Genomic DNA, 23,541 nt, shown 5'->3' on the forward strand with positions numbered 1-23,541 from the left:
TACATGAACGAGACAAGACTGTTGAACGTGTGTGTAAGAGAGGAAAGGTCTGGGCGGCATTTCAGGCATTTGTTTCTGGGGCATATGAGAATATTTGTTCCGGCACAGTGTTGCACAGTGAAAAGTGAGTGTTTTTGTGACTAAATGTGATTTTTGTATGTGGATGTGAGTTGGAGTGAGAATTTATTTATTTTTTTCATTTTGCTATGCAGTTCACTGTCATTGTGGTATTGCACACTCTTGTCTGTATGTATACATGAGATTTGGGTTTACAGTGACACATGAAAATGTGCCATGGTGTGCATGAGTGAATGGGTTGTTGCAAATATTTTGTCCCTGGTGGCTCATGTAATACAGTTAATCTGTGCAATGTCCTCTACTGGTTTTAAAGGGTGTCTTTTCATCATATTGTCTTGCTAATGTTACTGCAACCTATTGATCTCAGCGGCTTTCTGCTAATACTCATACTCTCTTGACAATGTCTTGCTAAATAATGGATTTGTATACTGCTACGATAGCTTTCTGCCAAATCTGTGGATACACAATCTTTTGCCTTTTGTGTTTCTTTTGAAGTTAATATTCTTGTTTGTTGTCATTGCTATTTTTTCTCGTTTGATACTACTCTATTTATTTAGTCTGCCCTGTGAATGTTTTTATAATCATGGCTTTTTGATCGAACATATGCATTTTCTTGGATTACAACGTGTAAATGGCCGAAAGGTTTGTGATCTTCGAGCACTTACTATGATATGTTAGATGTCAGCTTGTTTTGTTTGAAATATGTTTGGGTAAAATATATATTTTTTTGTCAGAAATGCAAATAGTAATTGAAGATGCACTTAAAATTGATCAAATCCAGCTCATATAGACGCCTTGTCGTTTTTTTGGTAAAGTTTTATTTTTGTCACTGAGCTGTTTGTGAATTTTGTTGCTTTAAGTTTAAATAACCTGAGAGCTTTCTATGAGTGGGAATGGAAATGTCTGCATGATGGAGGGAAAAACAAAGCATGGTACAACTTACACAGGATATGCCATTGCTATGGGTGGATGTTTCTTCTGTTATGCTCTCTTTCTCTCAATGGACTGTAGTATCTCTGTAATAGTCTAAATAAATGTCTCAGGTTTCACAATTTCCTTTCCTTTGTTCTCACAATCATTCTTAAAGAGATTCTGTAATCACTTACTGACAATCATGTAACCAAACCTTGTATGACTTTAACCAGCAGCTATCACCCTGTAGCCCAAGACCGGTTGCCCACGGAAGCTAAGCAGGGTTGAGCCTGGTCAGTACCTGGATGGGAGACCTCCTGGGAAAACTAGGTAGCTGTAGGAAGAGGTGTTAGTGAGGCCAGCAGGGGGTGCTTATTCTCTGGTCTGTGTGTGTCCTAACGCCCCAGTGTAGTGACGGGGACACCATATTCTTAACGAGCACCGTCCTTCAGATGAGATGTTAAACCAGGGTCCTGACTCTGGTCATGAAAAATCCCAGCATGTCCTTAAAAAGAGTAGGGGTTTATACCTGGCATCTTGGCCAAATTTGCCCATTGGCCTCTGTCTATCATCATGGCCTCCTAATCATACCTCTATATATATATATATATATATTGGCTTCAATGTAACAATTATTATTCTATGGAACATATTCTATATAGATATTTTGAGAAATGTATTATTTTTCCATAGACTGGAAATCAATGGGCTCGAAAATTGTTCTGTGTTTTGCTGAAGAAAGCATTGCATACAGCAGGTTTGGACACAAATGGGGATTTTTCCCTTAAAGCCTCATCATGGAATTATGGATGGTGTTAATTGTGTGTGTGGATAAGACAACTTTAACACAACACATTTTTTTTTTTCAAAGATAAGCTATTTTATTCTGAATTACTGCATCAAAGCAAAAACAAAATGCATTTTAATTAAAGAGGTGCTGGTTGTCTGTTAAAGCAAGGGTGAGAATACATAGACCAGTTTTCCCCCTAAACCATTTTGGGGTTTCCCCAATTTCTGACAATACTGAGAAAAAGTGTGACCCATTCATACGAGAACCATCATATTGTCAGAGAGTTTTAAGGTTCCTCCATAACTCTCGTGATTTATCTACAGTAAATACATTGCTTATATACAGAGTTCACACAGGACAAGAAATTATTTGCTTTGTTATCAGTCACATATGAATTGCCTATTAATGCAGTGAGTTTTTTTATAGACTATTTAGACTAAAACGGTCCAGATGCTTCTGTGTTGCTTGCATGTAAAATCTTCAAGTATGAAACTCCTAATTGATTACTATGAGTTGTAACTAGCAGCAGACATGCTGAACCAGACTGTCATGTAAAAACAAGTTTGAAATAAATACAGATTTCAGTATACCTGGCAAAAGAAAAGAAAAACATCCTTCAATCACAAACATCAAAAATCAGATGAGTAAATCAAAAAGGAAATTAATGTCTCACAACATCTGCTAACTGATACATCACATCTGTTGTTATTTGTGCAATAAGACTGATCATATGACTTTTTTTTCTACAACAGATGATAGTGGTGCTAATACCGGTGAAGATGAGACACGTTAAGTGATAAAAACCATCAGCTGACTGCAATTCCTCTAAAATAAAAGCCCGGTCAGACATGGGACCCTAACTTCTCTTTACACAGAGAAGCTACACTTTAGGCTGAGATTAAATAATTATAAAGCTATTTTTTTTTCTCTCCAAGAAGCTAAATTATACAGCAGTGTTGCTGCTCACAAAGCTGAAAGCACAAGCACACACTCTCACCCCACACACGACTTCAGTCGTCTAAATGGCACCAGAACCCTCGAGGGCTCCCTGAGAACTTTCTCGGCTACCACTGACTGCTTATTTTCACGTCCTGTCGTTTCGTCTTTTCCTAATATTGGCATAATTCGTCCTCTCATCGACTGTGCATGCCGAAGATGAGGAAGCTAAAGAAGACCGTGACCCCAACCAAAGAGATGGTGGCCGGGGCAGTGAACAGCTGGCGGTAGTTGATTCGGAAGTACCAGACCACGGCAAGCAGCACCACGAACACGGGGATCACCAGGCTTCCTGTGCTGAGAGCCAGGCCGGCCGACCGCAGCCCTCCGCTGAGCATGGAGCCTCTCCCGGCTCGAGGGTTCTCCTCTGCGGCCGCCTCACGCAGCGCCTGGGCTTGAGAGATGTGACAGTGCAGCACGCTGTTATGGGTGATGTTGAGGGACAGGAGAGAGCGCTGGGGGTCCTGCAACAGCTGGCCCTGGTAGATGAGCTTAATCTGATGTTCACGGCCAGAGAAATACTTACTGAGAAAAAGAGAGGGAGAGAAATCATTGAGAATCATTGAGTGAGAAACAAGATGCTTTGTTTGTGCAATTGAGCAACATTTTATTAAGTTTGCAATCTCATACGGTCTTGTGACTTGCAAGTGTAATAGTACTAAAACAGACAATTTGATGTGTTTCTGATTTAAAGTTTACTAGCAAAAACTTTAATACAGCTGAGTAAGATGGTCATGTGGACAGCAAAACATTGTGCGAAACAATGCATAAAGAATTTTTATAACAATAAATGTTAAACAAACAAAATGTAAAGATTTAAAATAACACTACTGTTCAAAAGTTTTGAGTCCGTAAGATCAAGACATTAATAATGTTACAAAAAAATCATGACCTTTCTATTCATCAAAGAATTCTGAAATATATACATCATGGTTTCCACAAAAAGTTCAGCATTGATATTAAAGAGGAAATGTTTCTTGTGCAGCAAATCATCATATTAGAATGATTTCTGAAGGATCATGTGACACTGAAGACTGGAGTAATGATGCTGAAAATTCAGCTTTGCCATCACAGGAATGAAATACATTTACACAGACATTATTTATTTACATTTTAATAATATTTTACAATATTATCTTTTCTTACTGTATCTTTAGGCAAATACATGTAGCCTTGGTGTGGATAATAAACATATATATATTTAAAAAAATGTAATTACTCAGTAATAGCTAGATAGTTTGGGACCAAATGTTGGTTTGTAGATATTAATCAACTTACATTTAAAGAAAAACCTTCACCAAAAATGGCCTTGAGTTGGTAAGCTTGATTTCTCCCCCAAAATCCATTCAACTAATCAATTCCAAATTCTGTTTCAGCTATTCATTTGCATCATCATTTAAAAAAAAATTCATTAAAATGGATCGTGGCTGTTTGGTTGAAATGATGGCTTCTAAAAATACCCCTTTTCTTTCATTTCAGTGGAAATACATAAAAATCAAGGTATATATTGAATATCGTAAAAGGATGAAAAACGGTTTTAATATTTTTTGCACAGTCCAAGTTCTGCAAAGACTCAAAGCTTCATGCATAAGAGACAGTACTGACCTACACCCTTCAGAGTACTTATTTTTCATTAAGCTCATTAAGTTTTATTACATTATAATGGAATTCACCAAATATTAACCTTAAGTTCAAATCAGACTTTAAACAAAGTAGGTTTCATGTTGGTACAGCTGACATAAAGATCAGATGATGTACCAAAACGTGGGACTTCCTTTCCTACAGCTGAGAGACTGAGCATAGCGATTTCTCCCATTCATACGCAAGATCATAACTAGGATATTTTCACACTACTTCCTGTGTGTGTTTGACTCACCTCTTCAGCACTCCAACAGTGTCCTGCGGTCTGAGCACTGCCAGCTCCTCAGTGTCATTTAGAAACTTCAGTCTCACCGTGATGCTGGTGGCCTCGGCCTCGGACTCCTCTTCCATCCCCTCTTCATTTTCATCACCTTGAACATAGCTCACTTTCTTCCTCCCACCCTGAATATCCAGCAGCTCTTCTCCAGGCACATCATCTCCCCCATCCGGCCGGCCCTCGCCCTCTTCTTGTTTCTCCTCCTCTGTGGGCTCCTCGTCCGGCTGCTCGCTGGGCTCTGAGCTGGGAGGGGAGCTTGCATAACTGTCGTGACCCCCGAGGCCAATCAGGGAGGCGTGGGCACCAACGGTAAGAATGGTCCCCAGAATGTGATCTCCACGGTCAGCCACGTGGGTAGACAGCCAGGCAAGAACCACGGCCAGGAACAGGACGACCACACCACCCAAAGCCGTAGCCTCCTCCCCAAGCCCGTCAAGCACAGTTAGAGCACACACCGCCATCCCAGCCCCTCTCTACCTGAGCACGAAGGTAAGAGAAAGATCAAGTCAATATAAAACGCATTCACAAGCCATTTTACTTCTGTAATGTGACATATTTCTACGTAAAATAGGATATTCAACAATACATAATACTGTTACAATACATTATCCAATCAGATAACAGCGCTCAGTGATGTCATCCAAACAGGAAGGATGTAGCCTATCAGAGGCAAACATTTTTTTTTTTTCTCTGAAAGTCTTTTACAATAATACCAGGAAAGTGTATTAAGAAAGCAAAGTCTCAAATAAAATGTCATGTTGAGTTTAAAGAAGACTTCTAAGTCTTGGTGAACTACTTGAATCTGATAGAAACATCTACAGTAACGTTAGTGTGTTGCGTGGATCGTAAAGATCCTTAACTCTGTTACGTTACCTAACATTAAGCGACACACTTCTTAACTGCATTAGACAATAAGCCCGGTGACACAAAGTACTGAGTGTCATATACTTTTATTTGAAAGTAAACACAAATGTGGTACTGCATTAAAACTATAATTTCCCTCTTTTATGTTATGTTATATATTAGCTCATTAGTTTGAAACACACTGTTATCAGACAGTTTGTACCTTCGTTTAGATGTTCGCTAGCGGTTTCGCTAAAGCCATGAACCTTTAACAAACATTCACTGTTAACGTTACACATTTAATGTCGCCCACATGGAATAAAACAGCCTTACAGTCTATATTAAACACAAATGAGACGAAAAACGAGCAGAAAATATATTTAATAAATAAAAAAAAGATCTTTGTTTTCAGCTAATCATGTAGCGGTGATATAGGACGACCTTGATTCGCGAGTTTTAACAGAACACTTGTCCTCTAAACATATATTACAGCACATTTACCTTCTCCTACTTCAGATCATTCTGGATCGACGCTGTTTTAATCCCTACGCCAGTTGAAAGACGCAACACTTCGCATAGAAATACATAAACACACGTACAATCTCACGCGCACGCGCACAGCTGACGCTCAGCCTCAGTCAGAGTAGGGAGGTCACGTGGTTGGCAAAACATTCAGTGATTTTGTGAAACCAAAGTCTGCTCTTTGGTGCAAACAACGTAATGCTCAATATCTCACTTCTACCTTAAATAAATAAGTAAATAAATAAACAAAACAAAACGAAAAATGTACAAACCCACTTGTGTAATGGGGAAAATCACAAGGTTTCAGGGTTGCATGCAAATTCTGGGAGAGATATATCTGGCACATATTCAAGCACTATCCATCGATCAATCAAATAATCACTTTATTTTAATCACTATCAATATTACATTTGCACTGCCACTGCCTCATTTCTGTCTTTCAGGTCTTGAGGCCTCTGCTCTGACAGCCAGAGACTCCACTGGTCCATAATCCATCCTTGAATTAGCTTCTATTGTCAAGAGGTGTCTAGGGATATGAAACCATCAGACAGACATCAATTTATAACAATGTATTTATTTATTACAGATGACAAATATAGTTTGTAAAAAAAAGAAAGAAAGAAACATTCAGCCCACTGTTTCCCTGTTTTTTGTTTCTCTAAGAGTGGAGCTCAGCTGAGCTGTCCATCATTACGCAGCAGTAGATAATCTTTTAAAGTGCTGGGGATGTCGAGCTGGACTATTGCGAAGTGACACAGTGGTCCCAGGTGGTGACGCAGCGCACAGCGGCAGAGGTGCTGAAGAGAGCGAGGCTGACCGCTCATCCGTCTGACCGCATCGAAGAAAGACTGATGCTCCTGACAGTACAATACATGTTGTTTCATTAGGATATTAGTTTCTGAATGTCAGTCTCTCTCTCTCTCTCTCTCACTCACAGACACACACACCTTAAAAAGTTTAGGATCAGTATTTAAGAAAGAAAGAAAGAAAGAAAGAAAGAAAGAAAGAAAGAAAGAAAGAAAGAAAGAAAGAAACTAACACTTTTATTCTACAAGGACACATTAAAATGACCAAAAAAGACATTTACCATTTCCTAATTAAAACAAATGCTGTTCTTTTGAACTTTCTATTAATCAAAGAATCATATTAGTAATCATAATAGTGTTCAATAATATAAAAAAATCTTTGAGGATTAAATCATCATATTAGAATGATTTCGGAATGTGATTTATTTTCTCTGTATTGAGAGAGACCTTCAGTCGTTCCTCTGGTGTGTCCTCTAACCACTCCTCACATGCTGGGACGACCGCATAGCAATTCAGCATTACCTCCAAAGTGGCAGGAGAGAGGAGGCAGAGTTTCAGCATCTGAGATTCACACACGCAGATAAATCAAATAAGGATTCGTACCAAAGGGTAGGTAGTGGGCAGGTTAAAGGTATAGGACACACAACAATCTGCACTTACTCTAGGGGAGCACGGCTGCGCTCCATAGTTAAGAAGAGACTGGGCCACAGCCTCTGGCTGCTGGTCTGGGTAATCCTCTACAACCTGGCAAAACAGAGAGAGAGAAGAAATCAACCGTCAGATTCACACTTAATTCTTCCAGATCAGACCTTCCCTTCCTTTACATCTCTATCCCATCATCATCCCACCTGCAGCAGGCAGTCCATGGGTGTGTATCCGGCACAGTTAGCTATGTCCGCGCGAGCCCCATGTTCCAGCAGCAGTTTAACAATGCGGGGACAACAGTTTCCACAGGCATTATGCAGGGCCGTGTGCTTTTTCCTCCCAGCAGTCTGCGCGTCGGCCCCGGCTGCTAGCAGCTTCTGGACAATACGCAGATACCGTCCTGCATCTGCGGGCCTCTCCGCCCCAGCACAGGCTGCATTCAAGGGTGTCTCACCCTCTTGGGTCTGAGCCGTCACGTCCCCTCCATAGGACAGGAAGAGCTCCACGTGGTCCTCTAGACCTCTCCTGCAGGCCACGTGAAGGGGGGTGAGACATGAGTCACGCTGGGCCACGTTCACCAACGCACCACTGGACACCAAGTGCTCAGCACACCTGCAGGGCAGATAAGAGTGTGACTGATGTCTTTATTACTGTGCGCAAAAGGTGAAATAAGAAAAATTTCAATTTCATTCCAGGACGGTTTTTCCAAAATGATTCTGATATGCTGATTTGGTGCTCAAGAAACATTTCCTATTATTATCAATGTTGAAAACAGTTCTGGTGCTAATTATATTTTTGGTGGAAACCGTGATACATTTTGTTTTTCAGGATTCTTTGATGAAAAACAAAAACAGTTCAAAATAACAACATTTGTTTAAGATAAAGATTAGTGCTGTCAAAACGATTAATCACAATTAATTGGATCTAACATAAAATTTGTAAATATATTATATATTATAATTTGCTCAGCGAGTTACTCTGGTGTTGAGTAATGATGCTCATTAAATATGCCCCTCTATCTGAGCTGCACCGGGTTATCTGATATAGGCGGGCCAGAGGCGAGATGACGACAGCGCTGCGACATCGAAGTCATTAGTAAACATTGCAAGATGGCTATGGATGAACACCATTTGTTTGAAACGGCTTTGGCCGCTACAATGAAAGATTTAGACTTTTTCTCTAAAACAGGAACAGAAGACTGCGCTCGAATCGTTCCTTTGCAAGAAGGGCGTTTTTGCTGTTTTGCCGACCGGATACGGTAAGAGTCTAATCTACCAGTTAGCTCCGCTGGTAGCTAAGCGATAACTTGTTGTGATTGGTCGTAGTGTTATCCAATTGCGTGCAGTGAGATTTTCAAATGCATGCTTGGTGCCGCCCTTCGAGCTTGCCGATTTTCATTAGTCGACGCCAGACCATTAATCTTTCAGATTTAGGTCTGGATTTCCAGGCTACGATTTGACAGCACTAATAAACATCTTTTGTTCCATTATAATTGTCTTTACTGTCACTTTTTTGATCAGTTTAATAATGCATCCTTAGTGAAAAAAATATTTAAAACAAACTTTTGAACGGTTGTGTGTTTTGTGGAAACCTTTATCAATAGAAATAGATACATGATGTATGAAATAGAAGTCTTTTGTAACATTATAAATGCTACAAAACTCAAGTTTTTATCGATCTAATGCATCCTTGCTGATTTTTTTTTTTACTTACCCCAAACCTTTAAATGGTAGAGTACCTCATAAAGTCTCAGAAGCAAAGTCAAAATCGTGTCACCATAATGTTCATTAATAAATGTTGTTTTTATGTTTTTATTGATTACTTTTCACATCTTGTTATATCTTCATCTGACCATATTCAGGCCTACTCACTGATATGTTTCCGCTGCATTGCAGAGATGCAGTGGGGCATTGCCGTCGACAGCGAGCAGGTCAGGGTCAGCCCCGTGGTCTAAGAGCAGGCGCACACAGATGTGATGGCCCCCTGAACAGGCATCATGTAAAGCTGTGCGACCGCCAGGGTCTGCATCCACCTCTGCTCCCCTGAACAGCAGCTCCTCGACACAGCCAGAGTGGCCCCTGCTGGCAGCCAGACGCAGTGCAGACGTCTGCTTTATTTTTGAGATGAGAGTCCACATTCCTGCAACAGAATGAGACGAGTGAATTTACCCAAATACCCCTGAACGTATGTGCTTGTGTGTGTTAAAGGGTCCTACCCATCTCCGGGGCCCACGCCATCTCCTCATGTACGGTCTCCATCAGTGCATTCACCATGCCTGGCTCTTTGAGGACGGCATACACTCCCTTCATATCTCCACACATGAAGGTATTGTGGATGGCTGGGTCTCGGCACTGTATTTGGGGTGGTGGAGCACGGACCGTCTGGATCCTCTCGTTTCCATGTCGGAGTCTGGGGGCGGCAGGCAGAGGACGTCTTGTCATTGCCCTCCTGTGTGCCAGTGCCCGCCTGGCATCCTCCCAGTCCTGAAGCTCCTGATCCAGCCTTAAGGAGCGCAGAGAAGCAGAACTGAAGGGAAAGGTGTCCCGGGACATCCCAACAAGAGTGTTTGTGCTTAGAAGTGTCCCAGAGTAGTACCTGGAACAAAAGAGTATTGGCACAGTAGCCTTGTGCTGTTAGTGTTTAGGCCTCCTAGTAACTGCACATAGGAGTGTTTATAAAGCAGCATGGATCAATAGTTCAGTAGCCTACCCAGTAAGTTGTAAAAGTGCTTTTGTTTATGTATATATGGAACAGACTTAGATATTAAATTAATAACTAGCTCAGACAGTCTACAACAGGCTGAGAACAGTGTGAACGGTAAGGTCTTCCTACCTTGAACGCACTTCAAGTTCCTCCTGTAGTCTGCACTTCAATAACCTATGATAAACTTGCGTAAAACATCAGTTTGATGTGGAATATAGACTATGCTTGTAATATTTGCAATTTCTCTTAATGAAACGACCGCATGTCCTTTCAAGAACGAAGCTGTCTGTCACAAGATATTGTTGACCTGACACACGGTGGAGCTCTAGCTATTAATAGACTAGAATGTGAGCAAATGTGTTCCTGCACTAGCACGGTATCGCCTGTAGGTGGCGCTTCAAATGATATCACTTCAGGTGTCCTACGTAAAACACTTACTTAGCCTGCTGGGCCAGATCAATTTGAGGTGTAATTGTGGTTCTTGAAAATTCAATACTTAATCACTGCAAAATATGTTATGCATTTATCATAATAATACCCTACTAATGTAACTGTATAAAATGTAATTGCTCTTAAAATAACCTAATTTAATTTTATTATTATATAAAAAAGAATACCCATTTTATCTAGCCTTTCAATTTTTATCTACCCATAGCTAAACCTTTTTTAATAATTGAAGTTGATTTTCTGAGGCTTTAAATAGCAGGATAAGACATACATGGGACAACTTAACAAATATATTAAATAAATAAATTACAAACAATATATAATAAATAACAAATACATAAAATGAGGTAGGCTAAACAACTTTTGCTCGTGACATCACGGTTTCCATGCGGCTCAAGTCATAAATACAATTCCTGGTCTTCTGCCTTTTTACTTTCACTTTTATTTTTCATGTAAACGACGCCTCGCACGAAAATAGAAAAAGAGCAAACCCTTCATGCAAAAGATGAATAAAGCGACGAAATGTTGATATTGAGACACAAAGGTGATAAAGCAACATTATCTTTACTCATTTGTAAAAACGACAGTGTAATCGCGACATTTGTCACCAGCTCTGTTGTTAGTTACACTTCCTGTGTGCTCGAGCTCCGACGTACAAAAACGCTGGACTGGACAACGACTTTTCCCCCCGTTTGCTTATTATAATGAGGAAGGTATAGTGACTGACTTAGCTGGAAAATATTTTTCGGTAGGGCTATCTTCTCAAATAGCTTGTGTGGTGACGCATAATAATCATACCGCCCTTAACCACTTTTGTTTACTTAAAATCAGTGTTTATAGGTGGCACTGGCAACCCTGAAGGATGGCAGAGGAAAACCGTGCGGTGTGCGTTTACGGTTTGCCAACAAACGTGGATCATGAACGTCTACGGGACAAACTACTGATTCACTTTCTACGCGAGAGGAACGGAGGAGGAGAGGTCACGTCAGTCACTATCATCGGTCGGATACCTCTGCGCGCCCTTGTCACATTTGAGCAGAGTAGAGGTCAGAGAAATTGTTTACATGGTTATTAGGACTGCTGTTAAACATCACTGTACATTGTGTAAATAGATGAATGAAAAAATAGCTAGGGAAGAGTGGGGTGCCACTTTAGATAAAAGACTAATTATGCTTCAGGTGGGGGGAAAGCATTTGTACCATGTCCATAGAAATATGAAAGAAGTATCTCATCATTTCCACTTTTACATTTTTGTACTATTTATGTCAAAAGTCTTAAAAGTTCAATATTCAGAATATTTAAATGTAGTAAAACTATTTATTTTTATACTTTTTTTTCTATTTTTCTATTTTTACTGTAAAACACCCAGTGTTAAATTAACATTGCCAGTGTTTATATAATCCATGCAGATTACATAAACACTGGCAGTGTTAATTTAACACTGGGAATTTTGCTTGAAATTGTACCCCCCCAAAAAATCCTTGAATTATTGGACAAAAACAATTGATTTATTTAAGCAATATGTGAGTATAATCCTAAACATGCAGGGTTACTACATAATAAAAACATTAAGGGTTGTATGGCCCAATTTACCCCACAACTACCATTTGGGAAAAATGCCTAAGTTATGGCTATTCTTAAGCAAAATAATTTACATGTTTTTATATACATTCTGGGAATTTACAGCATTGTGTGATTTACATGCTGTCTGGATATGTTTGCGTTGATATGCTACTTATTTTACCTGCCAAGTAAAAAAAAAAAAAAAAAAATTAAAAAAATGTATTTAGTTTTTAGCATAAAATTCTGACACATCTTACCCCACTCTTTATATTTCTGGTACATACATTGAATTTCAGTGCATTCAAATGTTATTTCCAGAGTAGCTGATCATGGAAAAAATCCAAAGTGCACTGATTGGCAGCCAGACGACTGGCATATTCCTAATGAAGTCTCTGGCTCTTGCTAGCTGATTGGTCTGCCAAGGCAACATTTTAGTTGTGTAGTCAGTTTGCTAATAAAGTGTATGTGTGGGGGGTGAGCAAGTTGTGAGGGGGTATACTTTATGTACTGTCAAGCCTGATTAAAGGCAGTGAGTTTTCAATGTGCTTGTGTGTTCGTCTTGCAGCAGAGTCTGATTAGTGAGTATCAGTCTCTTTGGTGAGAAAATGAGAATTGATGCTTTTATAAATCCAACATTATGAAAAATGAACTTCCATCTGTGTGTGCAAACATCTCATTTTGTGTGTAAACTGCTGAGCCAGTTTTTACCTGTCAAATGAGATTGATCCTTTCTTTCTGGTTTAATTTAGTGATCCAGAGTGTACTTCGTCATCATCCTCACATTTTAGAGCTGGACGGCATAAAATATGAACTCTCCCTGGGTCTCCCATGCCAAGAGCCCCTGAGTCTGAATAAGGTTTGCTGACAGAATAAGCAAGATTAGACAGTGCTTAAATTTTTTTTTTAAAAGTTCCATTTCCCAAACTAATGTAAGCAAGTATTCATTTTGTTTTGACACTGATGTTCTTATACTCCTTTAGGTGATCCTTGATATGACTGTGACTATAGATTGCAGTCAGCTTCCTCAGGGTGCAGACACTCTGAATGTACTGCGTAGTGAGTTTCCAGGTCTACGTATGCAACGTGGCTTATTACAGCATACGTGCACCTTGCAAGGCAAATATTCAGATTTTCAAGGCGCTTTTCCTCATATGCAGATGCTATTTTATCATCACCTTTCAAGAGCCAAATATCCTAATTTTAGTGGAGACAGCGGTCAAGGTCCAGAGACCAGGGAAGACCTTGCAAGTGTGAAGAAATGGGCCAGCTTTGCATCTCAGTCACCAGGCCTTCATGCAGGAGGCCTCAGCTCCATATCCAGGGTGGGTTTCGGACAAGAGCACTACGGACTGCAAGATAGCAATGAAGCTCTCACTGAACGGAGTACTCAGACTAAGAAAAGCAAAATGGAGGAGAAAGCAGAGTGCAGGATAGATGAAGCTGATTTGGAAGATTTTTCGATTATCATGGAAGCTGATGTGTTTGCATACCTGCAGAGCATTAAAGAGTACAAGTATATACTGCGTCATCATGGAGTGCAAGTGGTCCACGTTACATCCGAGGGAATCACCACCCTGTACCTGCAATCAGAGGTCCCAACCGGATCAGATGTTAAACAAAACATGCTGCAAGCCCATAAGGAGCTGAGGCAGCTTTATCTACAGCAAGAGGGTTGTTTGCGGAAAGACCAGGTTAAAAAGAGTGCCCTTTACATGCCAGACGGACTAACCATAGCATTAAAAAATGTGCAGTTAGTACTGCCTAATGTTCTGTTTAGCTATGACCAGGACACCATTTATATAGTTGGAGAAAAAAGTGAGGTATCTCAGGCCAAACAAATGCTACTGCTTGGAGTGGAGAAAAGCGTGATGGGGAGCTTGACAGAAATGCCACCATCCTCTTCCAGTTCTGCTTCAGCATCCCCTGAATCCTTAGAGAGAGAGCAACAGGTTAAGAGAAAAAGTGAAGTACATACTCCAGTGCCCCCTAAACTGATTGGCTCTAGCAATGAACGAAAAGGGGATGTTGGGAATACAAAAGAATACAAACTGGCGGCTCGGTTTAAGAGCTCTGGGCTACTTGGTAGAGAGGAGATGGGTGGAGACATAAGGAGTCTTACTGCTAAATTGGACATGCAAATGTTAGACCCAAACTCTAAATCAGCACCACCCACTAAGTCTTCACTTGGCACCGCAGGCTTACTTGGTAATGAACTGACAGGGGAAGGAACTGAAACATTCAGGATGACAAGCCCAAACTCTACAGGAGAGGATGTCCTGTTTAAAAACCAAGACCCGCTATCTGCGAATACATTTGGTGGAACCACCTTCAGCACATACAAGGCCAAACCAACTACTCCTGCTGGACTCACTTCAACATTTACCACAGGAGTCAAAGCTTCAAGTGTGAATGCCCTATCAGCCAGAAATACCGCAGTGAAGACAGCTGCTCCCTCCTCTACATCAGTGCCCACTTCCAAATCCTCTTTAAGGAGGGCCAATAGTTTCTCTGGTCGGCCGTACCTAAGAGAGCAAGTGCAAAATAACCAGATTACAGTTGAGCCAATGATTAACGCACATGCTCATCAAAGAGCAAGATCCAATAGCATCAGTAGCGGAAGACCTAGTGAAGATTGTCCGATTACTACAGTGGCAGCAGAACTTACTGTGTCTTCTCTAATGTGGATCTATATAAAGGAGGTCTATTGCAACCAACTGGACAGCATGAAATCTGACTTGCAAATGTCAGAGAAACAAGCAGGCAAAAGTGAGATGAGCGTGACACTGGAGGGCACAGATTCATCAAAGGTCGGAGAAAGTCATCGGCAGCTTCAGAATCTAGTGGCTATGGTGGCCAGTGACTTTAGCTTTCAGGAGGTACGTTTGGCAGAGCTTGGTGTGGTTGAAAAAGATAAACTGTTTGAAACCTGCTGCTTGAATGTACAGTCACGTTTTCGCAAGGTCACCTTGCATACCACAAAGAGCAGCATTTTCTTTCTTGGCCCAAAATTGCTTTGCTCTCAAGCCAGTGATATATTTAAGGTTGTATTTTCTGGGCAAAAGTCTCATTCCTTATTACAGATGAAGACCTTCCAGGAGGATGTAGATCAAGGAGCAACCAAGGCGTCTTTGAGCATACAATCAACAAAAGCTGATCACTTTAAATCTGATCAAAGTGTAAAGCTGTGTTCTTTACAGGATACAAGTCAAGCGGTTCAGTCTAACAGCAGTAGCAAGAGTAGAGTTAAATCAACCAAACAGAAATCGGCTACGTTGGAAAGGTTAGAGAACCCTAGTTCTATGATGGATGAAGTAAGCAAGATAAACTCCCTTAGCCAATTAGCTAATGCCAGAGAATACACAACAGAACCAAAAATTGATGGGCCAACTTCTTTACCACTTGAAGCACACAAAAAACAAGATACCGCAATGACTTTGAAACAGACCAACCTGCTGTCCCATACCCCTTCAGAGAAATGCGTGTGCGGAGCGACCGGTACAAATGTGATAAGGACCACCTGTGGTGTCATCCTTTGCTGTGACTGCCTACTACTTCATTCATACTGCCGAGTGTGTGGAAAAGAGGGAATGTACTCTCAGAAGAAGGTGCTGGGGGAACCAGTGCAAAGTTATGGCTCAAAGGATATACGGCAGGAATATCAGGCTCAAGAGCAACATTCAGAACCCGAGGACATCAAAGATCAAAAGGGCATCCAAGGAACTATGACATGTGCAGAGATGAATTTGAGCCTTCCAGGCTATACAAAATACACAACGGCCAAGATCACGTACTGCATACCTGATGGCATACAAGGGGTATTAGCTTATATACATTTTATTTAGTAAAGCATCGTAGAAATATAGCTTACAATTGTGAAAAATGCAAAATATTTTTTAAATATAATAAAATATATCACCTTGTAATTTCCATGTTTTACACATCTCTTCTAGGATAAGGATCCCTATCCTGGGTCACCATTCAAAGGTGGTAAATTTGAGGCTTATCTGCCACTCGACCCAAAGGGACAGAGTTTATTACCCTACCTGAAAAAGGCATTTCATCAAGGGCTTACTTTTACTATTAGTTCAAGCAAGAAGGCCTGTGGTGGAGATGCAAAAGTGAACTGGGGCAAGATCCCCCACAAGACCAGGATGGAGGGAGGGAAGAGTAGGTGAGTCCAGATGCTAAGCTAAACAAACGCTAAGCTTGTAAGTATAATCATGCCATGGCTGGTGACATGGACATGTTAATGTGTGATTTCTGTGATTTTAGAGAGCACTTATTCTCTAATTACTTCTGTTTTTCTAATACCATTTTAGCAAGAATGTGTTAGTGCTAATAGTCATCTTTGGCACATGCATGTTTTTCCAACTACTATAGGCCTCTCAGTGCAAACAAACTAGCATCTCCTTTGTAGTAGAGAGCAGCTATTTTTGATTAATTAATAATAATCTGTTAGGAATGAACACAAATTAAGTACATGGCTGTGACAGGATATCCATGGTGGCATGGTTAAAACATGTGCTAATACTCAGACATTGCCAGTTGAGTTGATCCGGGTCAGTAAGGGTTGTGCATCATTCAGAATTGAATGTAGAATGCTTTTTCAAATCCAGTTAAATTCCTGAATTTAAATCAAGGTAGCAAAAAGGAATCAGAATTCTAATTAGATTCATCTAAGTTGGATGACATTTTGGAATTTCAAAGCCTTTAGGAAAGTTTTGAAAAGTGTTTAAAAAGCCTTTATGGCGTGAAGTGTAACTAGACATCTAGTTTATATATTTATCACTATTCATGTAATAGATTGAAAAATGTCCACTTTCCCAAATTCCAATTTCAACTTTTGTTTGTTTGTGTGCAGAAATGGATATCCAGACTCTACATTCCTTACTCTCTTGTCTGAGGCACTGGTGGCTCATGGGATTGAAGGAGCAGCTGCAATCAGTCAAGATCAAGCCAAATCCTGACCTTGACAATAACACAAATCAGAAGACCACAAATACTTACTAATTGTGTATTACTTATTTCATTTAGTTCTTTCATAGAAATGTACATTTAAAAAATGTGATCGTGAAAGACTGCTTAATTATTGCTTAAGTATTTCTGCTAACAATAATTTGTGTTTTTGTACTTTTTGTAATAATTTTAGTGTCATTGTCATGTTATAATCATTGTACCTTATCAGTAATGCTCAATATAATGCTCTGTATATTCTGAATCTGTTGAGCATGCTTTTTAATAAAACTATGATCTTGTTTTAGAGATTCATTGTAACTCATCCTTCATCCTCCTAGTTAATCTCTCATCCGTTTCCTCAAATTGTCTCATTTACTTGGGTTTTTATCTCTGGTATTAATGCTAAATCTCTGCTATGTTGAATCTGTGTATGATTTTGTTGTAGAACCATAAGGAAGGTGCATAATAATGTGTAATTGATTTTGAGTAAGCTGTAGGCTAACTAGATTTTTTTTTGCTGCCACAATGCTACGGCATTATGGGTAATGCTAAGGCATTCCCTTGATTTTAGGATGATTAGGTTATAGGGTGTTCTGAATAATTACTATGTGGTTATATGGCCTTTGATATTGGCCAATAATATTGTATTTTGAATGCACATATGGCTCATATGTCTGTAGGCTGAATATTTTTTTTTCTAGTAACATGAATTTTTACTGTACATTAAAAAGTACATACATATGAATAAAATCTTCTCAATATTTCCCTTGTTCCTTCTTTCCACTGCACAAAAACACTGCAACATTCCTGCACGTTCAGGAATCTGAGCAACAGGGTCATATTCCCTTTCTCTCTCCTTTTCTTTGAATCTGTCCTTAGTGTTATAACAGAGGCTGGAGATTGACTCAGTAGAAGCTCAGCTCCGCAGACCGTCTGGACCTTCTCTGGCATGAACACAGATGTTACACAGGCTGCAACCAGAAGCGACAGGGTATAGAGAGACATGTTCTCAAACAAAACACTGACTGCTACAGTGACCAGGACATTTAAAGAGCTTTCTAATTTCACACTCAACTATTATGCTGAATGTAGAATCTTCAATAGAACTAAATCCCACAGGGCATTTTGAAGCCAGTGTTGAGCTCTCATCATTACTTCTGGAATTTGGCTGAAATTGTTACTTGCATACATCACCCTTTCCACACATATAGGGCAGATATTTGTGTGCAAGTCTGTTTCTGACACTAATGTAAAATTAAAATTGTGAGATACAATTGTGAAATATAAAGTTGCAATTAGAAAAAAAAAAAAAACACGAAACAAACTTCAACTATGGGATATGGAGTAACAGTTATGAGACATAAAGTCAAATTTACAGACAAACCAAAAAGTCAAAATGACCTTTTTCTAGCTCAAATTGAGCTTCCATATGTGAAATGGTGGAAGAGGCAATTTTACCAGGAGATGAGCATCCCACGGAGAATTAAACATTCATAATTTAATACAGACTTGATTTAACCGGTTTTCTAAATTTGACGAGCATGTTAAAAACAGGATGTTTTAGGAGAACGAATCAGAATGTGATTTCATGTTATATCTTTTAATTGAATCACGTTAGTAACTTTCCAAATACATTCTATACACCATTTGTTTAATATTTACCGTCAATATCGAGTCACAACATATTGAACGTTATCAGTTTGTGCCCTCTGGGATGTTATTTTCCCTGCATCTGTACAGACACCCAAAGTCCTCTGCTTTCAGAGCAGGAAACCTGCCTTTGGCAGTATATTCTTAGTCTTTCCACTGCATTGTCTTCCTTAAAATGGCTGAGCACAGAGATCTGCTGCTCCAAGAGCAACTCAGCGGTCCTGCACCGATTCCCTGCGGACTGAGTTTCTGCATGGACTGCATCAGCAGCTGCTGGGATTACAAAGCAAGAAACTTTCTCCAAGGCCCGTAGTTGCATAGTTAATGTAGAGGGATAGAGAAACTGGAGGTTATTTTTTAAAATGCCTTTGGACATTGTAATTGAAAATATGCCTACAACATGATTGTTTTCAGCTAATTATTGAGTTTTATAGTGTTGTTAAAAACCGAATTTTGTTTGTAACCCAAGAGGTGTTTGTTGAGCTAACCTTTCAAAAATGACAAATAAGTTTTAAGCAAGTTTATTTCTAAATGATCAAAGAAAGAGATCAGATCTCAAGTTTGGATCTTTAATGCACTACATAAAAAGCAACATTTTGTACACAAAACTCAATATGCACTAGTGTTCAAAAGTTTGGAATCACACAGTAAAAAAACATTGGGTTATTTGTTTATCCCAACCGTTGGGTTACACATATTGGATCAGTATGTTGGGTTATTTTCCTAACTGGTTTTACGTAACTGTGTGTTGTTATTAGACTATATATATATATATACACTACCGTTCAAAAGTTTGGGGTCAGTAAGATTTTTTTTGTTTTTAAAAGAAGTATCTTCTGCTCACCAAGGCTGCATTTATTTGATTAAAAATACAAACAAAAACAGTAATATTGTGAAATATTATTCCAATTTAAAACAGCTGTTTTCTATGTGAATATACAGTAAAGTGTAATTTATTCCTGAGATCAAAGCTGAATTTTCTGCATCATTTCTCCAGTCTTCAGTGTCACATGATCCTTCAGAAATCATTCTAACATGATGATTTGATGCTCAAGAAACATTTATGATTATTATCAATGCTGAAAAGTTATTTACATTTTTATTTCATGATGCTATGATGAACAGAAAGTTCAAAAGAGCAGCATTTATCTGAAATCTAAAGCTTTTGTAACATTAAACACTACCGTTCAAAAGTTTGGGGTCAGTAAGAATTTATTTTATTTTTTGGGGGGGGAAAGAAATAAAATAAATCAATACTTTTATTCATCAAGGATGAGTTAAACTGATCAAAAGTTACAGTAAAGACATTTATAATGTTAGAAAATATTCTATTTTAAATAAATGCTGTTCTTTTGAACTTTCTATTCATCAAAGAATTTTGAAAAAAAATTGTACACGACTGTTTTCAATATTGATAATAATAATGAATGTTTCTTGAGCATCAAATCAGCATATTAGAATGATTTCTGAAGGATCATGTGACACTGAAGACTGGAGTAATGATGCTGAAAATTCAGCTTTGGTCACAGGAATAAAATACAGTTAAAAATATATTAAAATAGAATTTTAAACCTTTAGTTTAAACTGATAATCGTTTGTTTTACTCGCGTTTTTGCAGTTTCCCCAATTAAATCCAGTCACGCAGCCGCTCTTCGGCGGGAAAGTGACGTCAATTCATACCCTCTATAGGGAAGGGGTGTCTTATTTTGGAAAAAATTGTTTTGGCTGTGTTCACACACTTGTGGTATAGATGAAAACTGTTTTTCTTTTGTTTTTTTTAACTTGTCTTTCAAAGATGATCATGGAGAAATGGCCTTTAAAACCCTTTCTGACATCCTGCCATCATCACCATACATCACAAATGGAAAAATGATGTGTCCAACATAAAAGCAACAGATAAATTTCACTGCTCTGTGGCTCATGTTCATCCCATTCTTCTTTTCTTCAATGATTCCGCTTGTTAATGGGATTGTTCATCCAAAAAAAGAAAATTGTGTCATGATTACTCAGCCTCATGTCATTCAAAACCTGTAAGATTTTCGCTCATCTTCGGAACACAAAAGAAGATCTTTTAGTTGAAATCTGAGAGCTTGCTGTCCCTCCAATGACAGCTACGCAACTGACACTTTCAAGCCCCAGAAAGGTAGTAAATACATCATTAAAGGGATACTCCACTTTAAAATGAAAATTCTGTCATCATATACTCACCCTCATGTTGTTTCAAACCTGTACGAATTTCTTTCTTCTGCTGAACAGAAAGGAAGATATTTAGAAGAATATCAGTAACCAGACAGTTTCTGGTCTCATTGACTTCCATAGTATATTTTTTTCCTACTATGGAAGTCAATGAGACCAGAAACTGCCTGGTTACTGATATTCTTCTAAATATCTTCCTTTCTGTTCAGCAGAAGAAAGAAATTCGTACAGGTTTGAAACAACATGAGGGTGAGTATATGATGACAGAATTTTCATTTTAAAGTGGAGTATCCCTTTAAAGTAATCCATGTGACTCCAGTGGTTTAACCTCAATTTTATGAACCGACGCGAGTGCTTTGTGCAAAAAAACACAATTGTTGCGTTCACGCTCTTGTCGTCTGCTCTCTTTAACAACACGCATGCGTCGAGGTGCTCTTGTGAACATGCGTTTGGGTTTAATCATTTGTAAATAAAGTGATAAATTATGGTTAAGGGATAGAATATACTCATGTCGCTTCATAAAATTGAGGTTGAACTACTTGTAACATGTATTACCTTAACCCATTTAATCCCAATTTTTTCCCAGACACAAAAATATCCAAATCATGTGTCATTAGTATCCCTTTGAAACAATCAATCATAATTTTTAGAATTTTTCATGGAAAAGTGTGTGAAAAAAGTGTGTTTTATGATCGGTCACAATTGTGACCGGTGGGATACTGTGTTGTATCAACCATTGGACAGACTGAATATAGGTCTGACCTGTGCAGTGTGTTTGTGTGTGTGTGTGTGTGTGTGTGTGTGTGTGTGTGTGTGTGTGTGTGTGTGTGTGTGTGTGTGTGTGTGTGTGTGTGTGTGTGTGTGTGTGTGTGTGTGTGTGTGTGTGTGTGTGTGTGTGTGTGTGTGTGTGTGTGTGTGTGTAAAATTAGGTAGAAAGTTAGGTAGCAGCAGAAAGTAAGGTAGAACAGTTAGCCTATGTGTATTAGCATGTAGATACAATGGGTTATCCCACCGGTCACTATTGTTGCCATTGACATGTTTGTGAGTTCTATGACCACATTAAAAAAAGTTGAGTAATTGCAAATGCATATATCAATACTAGACACCTTAAACATGATGTGTACCAAAAATCTATGTCCTATCTTTATGTTAACATACTTTACTAACATATTATTTGGGAGCTTTCTTGGTGCCATCCTCTTCTCTTGGCGCAAACAGGAAGTAAACAGCTCTGGTCATGTGACAATTTACAGTAAACATGCGACACTGCACATATTTCATTGAGACCCTTTATTATTTCAATATCTGCTGGAAATGCATTGATAGATCATTCAGTAACATTTTTATAGCCTAAGAAATGAAAAAAAAAATTTTTACGGTCACTATTGTGACCGGTGGGATTAAATGGGATGCCTTTGCTACCTTTCTGGGGCTTAAAGGTGATAGTTGCGTAGCTGTCAATGGAAGGACAGAAATCTCTCAGACTCATCAAAAAGATCTTCTTTGTGTTCCGAAGATGAACGAAAGTCTCACAGGTTTGGAATGACATGAGGGCGAGTAATTAATGACAGAATTTACATTTTTGGGTGAACTAACCCTTTAACAGCAGGTGTAATGACTAGACGGACCATAATTTAATTCAATACAGCACTGATTTGATGTAACTTTTTCATAATTTAACACTGTTGATGTTGTCAGTGCATGCCCAACTGAACTTTATTTATTCTTTTAAGGTTGGAACTAACATGGTGCATTACCTGAACAGTGAGACAAGCCCGGATCCACATGACTTGATGCTTGGGGACAAAGAGAACTCGCAAGTTTTTATCATATTCTGTGTGGAAGCAGTTGAACAGAAGACTTTATTTCAAGCAATGGATGCGTTTCAAAAATGTTTTACATCTATGACATAAACCATTTCAAGATCTCTGCACCCATTTTGGGAGTTTTTGTAGCATGCAAACATTAATATATCCGGAGGAGTTCCTGCCTCATTAAGAACTTTGATCATCATCATCATTATTAGGTCCAGTATTTGTAGTTTTATTACTTAAGGTATGTTTAGAACAACACATCAATGCATTCAGTGTACAGTGAAGACCTTTTAATAAAGTTGTGATTAGATTTAATGTTATTAATTTGTGTATTCTGTCCATATTTGTATAGGTTATTGAATTAAATGTAGGTTATTAATGTGTAGTTTTACATTTAGTGTTCATTTTGAATTTGTGTGTGCTGTATGTATACATTATATTTTTGTACTCTATGTACATATTTGCATAGGTTTTGAATTTATTATGTGAGTTGTAGACTTGTGTATTTTGAATTTATGTTACGTATGTATGTGATACATATACAATTATGTATGTATATTTACATTAAATACTAAACTCCCCAATATATAGTTTGTAATTTAAAAATATATTTGTTGAAACATATGTATTGTTTTATAGAAATAAACAAACTGTATCTGAAAACAATGTGTATTTTATTTATTAAAATAAGGTCATAAATAA

General features: G+C 38.7%; 3 protein-coding genes across 4 annotated transcripts; 1 reads left to right on the forward strand and 2 right to left on the reverse strand.

Moving 5' to 3' along the window:
* Positions 1 to 166: 166 nt before the first annotated feature.
* On the reverse strand, positions 167 to 6,169 carry LOC309491884 (transmembrane and ubiquitin-like domain-containing protein 2). The gene is made up of 3 exons (XM_082190909.1): positions 6,039 to 6,169; positions 4,653 to 5,171; positions 167 to 3,301 (listed from the first exon to the last, which is right to left on the reverse strand). The coding sequence occupies exons 2-3, from the start codon at positions 5,153 to 5,155 to the stop codon at positions 2,914 to 2,916; spliced, it is 891 nt and encodes a 296-aa protein (XP_082047035.1). The 5' UTR covers positions 5,156 to 5,171; positions 6,039 to 6,169; the 3' UTR covers positions 167 to 2,913.
* A 388-nt stretch (positions 6,170 to 6,557) lies between these two features.
* LOC309491887 (ankyrin repeat and SOCS box protein 16-like) lies at positions 6,558 to 10,795 on the reverse strand. Its single transcript, XM_082190912.1, has 7 exons — positions 10,343 to 10,795; positions 9,726 to 10,105; positions 9,382 to 9,649; positions 7,714 to 8,122; positions 7,526 to 7,609; positions 7,313 to 7,426; positions 6,558 to 6,916 (listed from the first exon to the last, which is right to left on the reverse strand). The coding sequence occupies exons 2-7, from the start codon at positions 10,060 to 10,062 to the stop codon at positions 6,731 to 6,733; spliced, it is 1,398 nt and encodes a 465-aa protein (XP_082047038.1). The 5' UTR covers positions 10,063 to 10,105; positions 10,343 to 10,795; the 3' UTR covers positions 6,558 to 6,730.
* A 307-nt stretch (positions 10,796 to 11,102) lies between these two features.
* Positions 11,103 to 17,485, forward strand: LOC309491885 (uncharacterized protein). Of its 2 annotated transcripts, none has more exons than XM_082190911.1 (6): positions 11,103 to 11,373; positions 11,492 to 11,706; positions 12,973 to 13,079; positions 13,204 to 16,038; positions 16,174 to 16,394; positions 17,085 to 17,485. In XM_082190911.1, the coding sequence occupies exons 2-6, from the start codon at positions 11,523 to 11,525 to the stop codon at positions 17,188 to 17,190; spliced, it is 3,453 nt and encodes a 1,150-aa protein (XP_082047037.1). In that variant the 5' UTR covers positions 11,103 to 11,373; positions 11,492 to 11,522; the 3' UTR covers positions 17,191 to 17,485. The 2 variants fall into 2 exon arrangements, with proteins under 2 accessions (XP_082047037.1, XP_082047036.1); XM_082190910.1 differs by having other exon boundaries at positions 11,104 to 11,408.
* The last annotated feature ends 6,056 nt before the right edge of the window (positions 17,486 to 23,541 follow it).

This window comes from Leuciscus leuciscus (assembly GCF_965113295.1).
Source record: "Leuciscus leuciscus genome assembly, contig: HAP1_SCAFFOLD_672, whole genome shotgun sequence".
NCBI lineage: Eukaryota > Metazoa > Chordata > Actinopteri > Cypriniformes > Leuciscidae > Leuciscus > Leuciscus leuciscus.